The sequence below is a fragment of the Carettochelys insculpta genome, chromosome 15 (genome assembly GCF_033958435.1).
Source record: "Carettochelys insculpta isolate YL-2023 chromosome 15, ASM3395843v1, whole genome shotgun sequence".
Lineage (NCBI taxonomy): Eukaryota > Metazoa > Chordata > Testudines > Carettochelyidae > Carettochelys > Carettochelys insculpta.
The window spans coordinates 40208732-40218768 of NC_134151.1; the positions used below are offsets into that span (position 1 = coordinate 40208732).

The 10037-nt window shown below is 52.3% G+C and overlaps 1 protein-coding gene across 4 annotated transcripts; it reads left to right on the forward strand.

Annotated features, from left to right (window-relative positions):
• The first annotated feature begins 417 nt into the window (after positions 1 to 417).
• On the forward strand, positions 418 to 7946 carry LOC142020995 (oocyte-specific histone RNA stem-loop-binding protein 2-like). Of its 4 annotated transcripts, none has more exons than XR_012647588.1 (7): positions 418 to 553; positions 1172 to 1249; positions 5446 to 5541; positions 5621 to 5725; positions 6098 to 6254; positions 7142 to 7260; positions 7612 to 7630. XR_012647588.1 is itself a non-coding variant. In XM_075009338.1 (7 exons), the coding sequence occupies exons 1-7, from the start codon at positions 516 to 518 to the stop codon at positions 7744 to 7746; spliced, it is 732 nt and encodes a 243-aa protein (XP_074865439.1). In that variant the 5' UTR covers positions 419 to 515; the 3' UTR covers positions 7747 to 7946. The 4 variants fall into 4 exon arrangements, 3 of the variants coding, with proteins under 3 accessions (XP_074865440.1, XP_074865441.1, XP_074865439.1); XM_075009338.1 differs by having other exon boundaries at positions 419 to 553; positions 6098 to 6260; positions 7144 to 7260; positions 7612 to 7946; XM_075009339.1 differs by lacking the exon at positions 5446 to 5541 and having other exon boundaries at positions 6098 to 6260; positions 7144 to 7260; positions 7612 to 7946.
• The last annotated feature ends 2091 nt before the right edge of the window (positions 7947 to 10037 follow it).

Consider the following 10037-nt stretch of genomic DNA (forward strand, 5'->3'; position numbering starts at 1 on the left):
TCCCGCTTCCCCGCGGCCGCACCACTGATCCCTGGTCGCTCCCGCTCAACCCCGGCCGCGCTCCTCTGATCCCGGCTCCGGCCGAGTCCCGGCTCGCGCAAGGCGCCGACTCCGCAGACTGAAAGAAAATAGAATGAGGGAAAGTTAAATCTACCGCCGGATCCCAGCCAATCACAGAGATTGTTGCCGACCGTAACCAATCAGAGCGGCCGTGAGGATGAGACGAAACCTTAGAGCCGCTCTCTGATTGGGTAGTGTCCGCGTCACTCTAGAGAAACGAGCACCTATTGGGGGAGAGCATGACGGACGGGACGTTTGCTCTTGCTATTGGACGCTCATACGGGTTCCGCCCACAGCAGGCGCCGTTGGAACCCTGAGGCCAATCGCCGCCCTCGGGGGCGGTGCGGTTCGGTCGCTCGGCCGGTAGTTATTAGTGCGGCGGGCCCCGCCGAATTGGCAGTAAGGCTCCGCCCCTTTGTGACGTTTCGTCGCGCAGCCCCCGCTCCCGCCCCCTCATGCTGCCCGCGCGCGCCTGGGAGCCGCTCGCCTGCAGGTACCTTGCGGGCTGTCCGGCTGGGGCCCCTGCGTGTCTCGCGCCCCTTGGCGAGCGGGGGGGTTCGGCCCTGCGCCGGACGGAGCAGCGTGTCCCGGGGCTGCGGCGCGTCTCAGCCCCAGCCGGCTGCGGCCCTCCAGCGGGGGCTTTGCTGCCCGCCCGCTCCCTGGCTCGGGCCTGGCCGGGCTCCGGTGCGCGCCGCAACGCGGGGGCAGACCCGGCCCCGCTGCCTGCAGCCGGCCCTCGGGCTTCGCTGAGGGGCGAGGGGAGCAGGGAGCACGCGCCGCCTTGCTTGCGGCACTTCGTGTTCGTGGTGCCCTCAGCCCGTGTTTCGCTCCGCCGTGGTCCTCGGGGCTCAGGGTCGTTTACCCAGAGCGCGTCCCTGCTCTCGAAGGCAGCCGCTGCTGCCCCCGCTTTGGAGTCGGTCTTTGCAGCGCAGCTCGTCCTGGCTCAGCCAGAGAGGGGGCTGTTTGCGGGGCAGGCGCCGAGTTTTCAGAAACGGGTGTTTCTCTGTGGGCCGCGGGGCCGTCCGTATCGCTGGGCTAGCAGCTTTCTCTAGAAGGGTGTGAGCTCTGTCCAAAGGCGGAGAATTGACTTTCTTCCATAACTGCCATGCAGCTCTGCGTTGCGCAAACCTCTTGCGCTTGGGTGTGAAGAGCCTGCCTCGGAAACAGAGTCTATAGGCGAGAAAGACAGGTGGGTGGAAACGTGGTATATCAAACCTTTCTGATCCGAGCCCAGAGGTTCCTTGTCTGTCTGTAGGGTTTTTACTTTGCAATTAGAACGTCAGGAGCTCCAGAAGTCCTTAGAGAGCTGCGTGGGTTGCAGACCCCTGAGGTAAAGCCATGTGATCTAGAGCACAGACTTCATCCTCCCTTGTCACTGGTTTCAGTGCCTCTGGAGTTACACACACATCCAAGCTCCAGTACTGCTGTCTGCTGCCTTCCCTCACCAGTGCTGAAATCAGGAGCTTGGGGCTGAAACCCTGACCCCTGGGTTTCTCTGCACAAGTTGGGGATATGGAGGGTGTTGTGGTCCCTTCTGTCCCATCAGTCCCAAACAGCAGTGTAAGGGAATGTTGTTTCCTTCTTCTCTTCCTGCATACCTCCCTCTCTCCCCTTCTCTTCCCCCCCCCCCCCCCCAAGTTGGATGCAAGGAGCCAGAGTCAGGCAGTGTGGCACAGCTCCTGCTCTGGCTGGTGCCAGGGACTGGGCGAGAAGCAGCAGCTGCCATGCTCTTCTGGTGATGCCCTGGGTTGAAGCTGCTCTTCAGCTCCCAGCCCCTGTTGCTCCCACTGAGGCAGCTGGTAAGAGTCACCCAGGCTAGAAGACCTGGCTCTGGCTAGCACATCTCTCCAGGAACAGCACACAGTCCCTAGCCCCGTTTCCCTGCACTGTGAGCTATCTTCCTGTCTGCACACACATGCCAGCCATCACCCACCCTGTACCCCAGCTAGCCCCTCCTCGTATACATCTCTGAGGTACCCTGGCTACACACACACAGCACTCCAGGATATCCCTTGTCACCATCTAGCTCCTAACTGCACCCTAATCTGTTCCTGGATTTTTGGGCTACACCCCCACCTTTGAAGTATAACTTCTGGTTGTGCTCCCTCCATCTCAGCCTGGCTGGCACATTGAGGAAAGTCAGGGGGGTGAAGGTGGCACTGCTTCCCTGCAGCCCACCCTGTGGAGCTGGATCAAGCACTGCTGCCCGTTCTTCCCTCAAAATAGAAGCCAAGCTATGTCTGTACCCAAGACCCTTCCTTGAGGGGACCTCCCCCCCGTGCTGGACCCTGGAGTTCTTAATAGCATGTTGTGGGAGGTTCTCATAAGGGAAATGACTGAGAACCCTTGGGATAGAAGATAGCCAGGGAGCATGGTTCACTGGCTTGGATTCTTCCCTTCTCTCTGGCTCCTTCCTTACCCATTACCATTGTTGCTTTCAGACAAGTGGCCTTACATATCCTGGTAGCAATGCTGCCGTTGCAGAGTGGAACTCTAGGGCTCAATCCTCCCAGGGGCCTTGTAGACACTCAGCAGTCTTGAGGGAGTATAAGTGTAATTGTAAGCAGTGGGGTCATAGATTTAGTTTGGTCACATTGCTAAGTTGCCATGTATTTTCACTGACAGCTGAGAATTCTTCACCCTAAGTAAAACACATGATTTTCTTCCCCCCTCCCCCCCCAAATTAAAAGATAACAGAAAACAAGGTGGGAAGATGCTAAATTCAAGTGTTTTCCTGGGACTCCATTTTCTGCTTTGTAGATGAGGTGGAAGGGATCTCTGCTTATGGCTATTTGGGGATAAGATGAGACCCCCTGGTTGTTCTTGGGCTGATAGGAAGAATGTGTAGGTCAGCCACTGATACTTGCCACATGACAAAAATCTGCGAGATTTAGCTTCATTGGCATTTGGGAATATTTGACTCTCTTAAAGATGTATACATCTGTTTTGTGTTTTGTAGCTAGACACATCTGTCTACTTGACTCTTCCTTCCACCTCCTTTGTAAACTCTGGGGTAAAGACTATCTCTGTGTCTGAGTAATATGCTGCATGGGGGCTCTGCTTATGAGTGGGGGACTGTGAGTACCACTGCAATATGCACAATAAGATGAGAATAATGTGTGCTGCCTTGATCATGCATCTTAGGCTTCCACCAACAGACACCAGAGCAAACTTGGAGGAATCCTGTAGCCCTGTCAAGAAAGGGGTGACAGGTCACAGTGCTTCAGTTTGAGTGTCAAAGGAATAAACTGTCCCAAAAGTTGAGCTGGATCCTCTGTACTTTTATGATAACTGGGTAAATTTCACTTTAGTTCTGCTTCCCAGAACCAAGCACATGGATGGCTACTCTGTGGATGCCGTGATTCACACCTGGCTGGGACATAAGAGAGTTTATCATGAAACAAACTCTCTTCACTTTGGAACAAACTGATAAACTTTAATATTAACAAGTCCCTGGGACCAGATGGCGTTCAACCAAGAGTTCTGAACGAACTCAAATCTGAAATTGTGGAACTATTAATTGTGGTTTGTAACGTATGCTTTAAATCATCTACTGCCCAATATTTAAAAAGGGCTCTAGAGTTGATCCTGGCAGTTACAGACCAGTAAGTCTAACATCAGTACCAGGCAAATTAGTTGAAACTATAGCAAAGAATAAAAGTCTTAGACAGGTAGACAAATATAACTTGTTGGGGTAAAAGTCAACATGATTTCTGTAAAGGGGACTCATGCTCTACTAATCTACTGGGCTGTGTCTACACTGGCACAAAACTTCGAAATCGCCATTTTGAAGATTACTAATGAGGTGCTGAAATGCATATTCACCACCTCATTAGCATGCCACTGGCCACGGCTCTTTGAAATTGCTGCATTTCGCTCCCACGCAGCTTGTCCAGACCGTCCTTTTGAAAAGCACCCCTGTTTGGACGAGCCGTGCGGGAGCGAAACGTGGCAATTTCAAAAAGCTACGGCTGGTGGCATGCTAATGAGGTGCTGAATATGCATTTCAGCACCTCATTAGTAATCTTCAAAATGTCCATTTGCATGGCTATTTTGAAGTTTTGTGCCAGTGTAAACATAGCCCTGGAGTTCTCTGAGATGCCCAATAACCATGTGGACAAGGGGATCCAGTGGATATAGGAAACTTGGACTTCCAGACAGCCTTTGATTAGGTCCCTCACCAAAGGTTCTTAAGTACAATAAGTTGTCATGGGATAAGACGGAAGGTTCTTTCATGAACCGAAAACTGGTTAAAAGCCAGGAAACAGTGGGAATAAATGGTAAATTCTCAGGTGGAGAGAGGTATCCCCCAAGGGTCTGTATTAGGAACAATCCTATTCAACCTGTTTATAAATGATGTGGAAAAAGGGGTAAACAGTGAGGTGGCAAAATTTGCAGATGATATTAAACTGTTCAAGATAATTAAGAACAAAGTAGACTGTGAAAAGCTTCCAAAAAAATCACCAAACTAAGTAAGCAACACAATGATAAATTAATGTTCATAAATTCATAAAGTAGTGCACATTGGAAAAAATAATCTGAACTATACGTATGAAATGATGGGGACTAGCTTAGCTATAAGCATTTGAGAGAGATCTTGAAATCATGGATAGTTCTGAAAACATCTACCCATTGTGCTGCAGCAGTCAAAAAGGCAAACAAAATACTTGAAATAATTAAAGAAGAGAGAGTGTATGACAGAGGATATCTCATTGCTGCTATATAAATCCATGGTATGCCCACATCTTGAATATTGTGTTCAGATGTGGTTGCCTCATCTCAAAAAAGATATCTTGGCATTGGAAAAGGTTCAGAAAAGGGCAACACAAACGATTTAAGGGTTTGGAATGGTGCCATATGAAGAAGAATTAAAAAAGACTGGGACTTTTCAGCTTAGAAAAAAGAGACCAAGTGGGGATATGGTAGAGGTTTATAAAATGATGACAGGTGTGGAAAAAAGTGAATAAGCAAAATGTATTTACTTGTTCCCATAACATAAAAACTAGGGGTCACCAAGTGAAATTAATGGTTAGCAGTTTTAAAACCAACAAAAGGAAGGTTTTTTTCATGCAGCACATTGTAGGCCTGTGGAATTTCTTGCCAGAGGACGTTGTGAAGACCAAAATATGAACAGGGTTCAGAAAAGAACTAGATAAATTCATGGAGGCTAGGTCCATCAATAGCTATTAGCCAAGATGGCTAGGGATGATGTCCCTGGCCTCTGTTTGTCAGCAGTCAGAAGTGGATGCCAGGAGCGGGATTGCTTTCATGATTACCTGTTCTGTTCGCCCCATCTGGCATTGGCCACTGTTGGAAGACAGGACACTGGGCTAGATGGGCCTTTGGTCTGACCCACTATGGCCGTTCTTATGTTCTTTGGGACAGGCCCTTGTCATCAGAGCCCGTCTCTGGAGTTAATATGGTCAGCGTGGGAGTTGGCACAAGGCCGAGTTTTGCGAGAAGAGCCAGCTCAGGATTGAGGTATGTTGGACATGTTAACAATGTCACTTGTCCAGGACTGACTGTTGTGTGTTTAGTGCTAACTTTTTCTCTTCACCAGATGTGAAATAGAGACAGATGAGAGCATCCTGCAGAGAAGACAGAAGCAGATCAACTATGGGAAGAGCACTCTTGGCTACCAGAACTTCCTACAACAGGTCCCCAAGTGAGGTGGTCTCTGCCTTTCACCTCCCCTTCTCATATGAGCCTGCTGATTCTGCCTTTGACCACAGGTTGCCCACCAAGGGAAGAGAGACCTGAAACTGATGTAAAGTGATGCCCTTCCTTTTAATCTTGCTTAAGAACAATTTCCTTTCCCTGCCCCCTTCCAAAAATCTTAGAAACTTGGCATGCGCATATATAAGTTTATATAGATATATGAGCCTTTGGAGTGTGTTTCCTACATCTGACTGACTGGGGAGGAGCCATCTCACTATTTGTGCCATGCTCCTGCTGGGTTAGTGTGGGCTTTCTGCTGGTGTGAGGAATGTTTATTGACGCATTTGGTAAACTGATAAATGTTATGCTTCTTTCTTAGGGCTGCTCGGCAGCCTGGGATTCATCCCCGAACTCCAAATAAATACAAGAAATACAGCCGCCGCTCCTGGGACATGCAAGTCAAGCTGTGGAGAAGGGCCTTGCATGCATGGGACCCGCCCACCCAGCATACTGTCCTGTGTGGACAAGGATTTCCAAGGAAAGTGTCTCCCAGTGGCTCCTCTAGAGTCATGCAGGGTAGATTCTCTTTTGGGGGCAGGGATGAAGAAGCAAAATCCTAGCAAGGTGATGGGTCCACCCAAACAAATGGGTTGCCCTTCCCAGAGCTTCCTTGTATCCCTGTGGATACAGTGGCCATTACACTGAGCTGTACTAGGCTGCAAGTAGCTAGAGTGAATAGTATGTTGCCATGCTTGGGGGTTGTGTAGGGTCTGGTACTCTGAGGCTTCTGAAACCTAGCTCTGTAAGTGGCGTATACTATAGAAGTGGGGGAGGGCCTCAGAAAAGAAAAGACTGAGACTGCTTGGGATGGAGGATGGCCAGGGGGCAGGGTTCACTCACTCACATTCTTCTCTTCTTGCTGGCTTCTTTCTTGCCCAGAATTCCCATTGTTGCTTTCAGGAAAGTGGCCCTACATCTGCCAGTAGCAAGGGGAGGGAGAAGAGAGATTGTTATAAGCAAATCCTACAGGGCACTGAAATTGTCCTAGTACTGAGTATAGTATAACTTCCCCAATGCGCTGGAAAACCCTTCCCTGTGTTGTATGTGCCTGCTTTCCATCTCCCCCTGCTGCATGGTGTGCACTGGGTAGAAAAGCACAGGGGACTGGGTCCTCAATTGCTGAGCTGAAGGAGAGAACAAGGAGTAAATCCAGCATCACCTCCCCAGTAAGCACTAGTGGAAGAGAGGAGTCTTGCCTGCCCATCCTAGCCAGGGCATGAAGGCCCTGATGATTGCTCCTAATTCTGAAGCATGGAGAGGGATGACCATGCTGGCTCATGTGAGGTCTGATGCACCTGATTACCTGCTGCTCCTTTCCACTGTCTGGGTCAGTGTGAATTAAACTGCTGTTTGTCTGCAAGGCAGGGGCTGGTGAGGCTCTCAGGAATGATGGAGAGAGATTCTTTGTGTGACTTCTCAGGGCAACAGGCCATGCTTCTGAGGCCTCTTGAAAACCTACCAGGAGAATCACTGGGCAGAGAGGTATTTGGGCTTTGATTGGTCTTGTTTTCTGCTGGTGAGAGGGATTGGGGCAGCAGTAGGGAATGGTATTTAATGGGTCATTGCGACCACAAGAGTATGTGGTACAGGGTGATACTCCCGGTCAAGCAGGTGATTGTATGTGCTGTGCAGTCTGGAAGTCTTGTGCCTTCCTCTGGATCCTCTATTGTTGGCCACTGCCCTGGGCAAAGAGAATGAGGGAAAGGGGCCCTAGGGCTGCTCATCCTTTTCAGTGGAATGTTGGCATGCTTTGGATTGTGGGATTGTAATTTTTGTATCTGGTTCATTTCCCTTCCTTCCTAGTCACCAGTGTCTTCTGCTATGTCTTCACAGTTTGCTGGCATGTCCTCTCTTGGCTGCTTCTATCCATGGCAGCCCCTGATAGGAGAGACACACACCTGCCCATACTGTTCTGGGTGGAACTATGACTTTGTAGAGAGCCCAGAGCATTGGCTGCCTCTGAATTGACAGCATTTGGAGAATGGAAAGAGTTTAGGCATCACACTACATACAAGCCCAGCTGCAAGAATCTCCTGAGCTCATGGAGGACATGAGATTATCCTGAAGGAAAGCTGCAGGAATCTGTTTGGTTTGTTCTGTTCCCGGGAGACCTATATAGAAGGAATTGGAAAAATGGAAACACGGGTCAATAAAATTTACTAAAAGACTCTGTAATGCCTACTGTCTGGGTCCTTTTTCTCTCCCTAAGCCTCTGGGGCTCTGCTCGTCACAGAGAGGCTTTGGCAATTCATGAGGACTCCAAATAATGGGAAGATGAGACTCTTCCCCAAGGATAGGTACACAAGCCAGGTAAGGATGCCCCTCTGTACATTGATCTGTAGGAGTAGTTTGGGCAGCAGTTCTCCAGTCCTAACCAGTTGGAGAAGTGAACCGGGGTAGAGGAGACAACCACAGGCAGAAGGGAATCATGAATCTTAAGAAGTAAGTTTCTTGCCAGACAGTTAACGTATACTTAAGAGTTGCTGCTGCCCTTCTTGCCATTGGCTGTAGGTGAAAATATGTACTGTGAACAGGTCCCTGAAAGCTGCACCATCCACCCCCCGCACGCTTGAATGCATTGGTAGGCTGTGGTCATGCCATGGTGTGGTTACCACCTAGCTCACTCATGTGAGACAGGCTCTGGAGCCACAAGGGGCTCTGTGCAGCACATGATACTAATGCACAGTGATTGGTTAATTGAAATATAATTCTCAGGGGTTATCTATCTGCAAAACAATGATGCATTCCTTAGCAGTATAAAGGCTAACCAATTTATTTGGGCATTACCGAGCTCTTAATTTCCCCTCCAATGCATCTGGCAAAGTAGGTTTTACCCATGGAAGCTTATGCCCAAATCAGTCCTGTAGTCTCTGAGGTGCTGTAGGGCTGTGTTGTCAGATTGAATTATTAACCACTCATGATGCTTTTACTTACTATGGTAACCAGTTGTAATTGATGAAATAGCTCTATGTAGTCAGTCCTTTTGCTGGGAGAAAAAGGGGTAGAGAGTGAAACCTCCCACAAAGAAGCAACGAGTGCCTGGGGGATTTGGGAGTCCAGGTTGCGCTCTGAGGAGCCTTTTCACAGGGCAAGGGGAAGCCGAGGGCCCTGCGGACAGACCTGGGATCACTGGCGAGGTCTCATGCCCCGCCAGTGGCCCCCCTGCATGGGAAGGGGATGTTTTCAGGGCCCCCTACCCTGGCCTGTCCAGCTGCTGCCTGCCATGCAGGGAAGGGCAGTCGGTGGTGCTGCGAGCGGAGACCCTGAGAGGCAGAGCTGCTTCCGCTCCAGGGTGCAGGGCGCAGCGTGGGTGCCCCTGAGACTACATTTCCCATCGTCCTTTGCTGCACGGCGCTGTCCCCCGGGCCCGAGCTAGTTCGGTGCGGTCCTCCCGGCAACCCCCTACAACAGTCCTCCTGCCCCCCTGGCAGCCCCCTCAGACTGCCCTCCCCACTGGGGCCCTCCAGCCCCTCGGACTGCCCCCCCGCTGGTGTCCTCCTGTCCGTCCCCCCGACTCTCCTCCTGCCCCCCGGCAGCCCCCTTGGACTGCCCTCCCCACTGGGGCCCTCCAGCCCCTCGGACTGCCCCCCCGCTGGTGTCCTCCTGTCCGCCCCCCCCCCGACTCTCCTCCTGCCCCCCGGCAGCCCCCTTGGACTGCCCTCCCCACTGGGGCCCTCCAGCCCCTCGGACTGCCCCCCCCGCTGGTGTCCTCCTGTCCCCCCTGCCACAGTCCTCCTGCCCCCCTGGCAGCCCCCTCAGACTGCCCTCCCCACTGGGGCCCTCCAGCCCCTCGGACTGCCCCCCCGCTGGTGTCCTCCTGTCCCCCCTCCCCGACTCTCCTCCTGCCCCCCTGGCAGCCCCCTCAGACTGCCCTCCCCACTGGGGCCCTCCAGACCCTCTGGCTGCCCCCCCCCTGCTGCTGTCCTCCTGTCCCCCCTGCCACAGTCCTCCTGCCCCCCTGGCAGCCCCCTCAGACTGCCCTTCCCACTGGGGCCCTCCAGCCCCTCTGACTGCCCCCCCCCAGCTGCTGTCCTCCTGTCCCCCCCACCACTCTCCTCCTGCCCCCCTGGCAGCCGCCTCAGACTGCCCTCCCCACTGGGGCCCTCCAGCCCCTCTGGCTACCCCACCCACTGCTGTCCTGTTCCTCCCCCACTCTCCTCCTGCCCCCCCCGGACTGCCCTCCTGACTGGGGTCCTCCAGCCCCTCTGACTACCCCCCCCGCTGCTGTCCTCCTGCCTCCCGGCAGCCCCCTCTGACTG

Coding starts and splice junctions, on each gene's coding strand:
- LOC142020995 (XM_075009338.1), top strand. CDS start 516: ATGCTGCCCGCGCGCGCCTGGGAGCCGCTCGCCTGCAG. Junction 1,250..5,445: donor TCTATAGGCGAGAAAGACAG/GTGGGTGGAAAC, acceptor TCTTTGGGACAG/GCCCTTGTCATCAGAGCCCG. Junction 7,261..7,611: donor GAGAATCACTGGGCAGAGAG/GTATTTGGGCTT, acceptor ATGTCTTCACAG/TTTGCTGGCATGTCCTCTCT.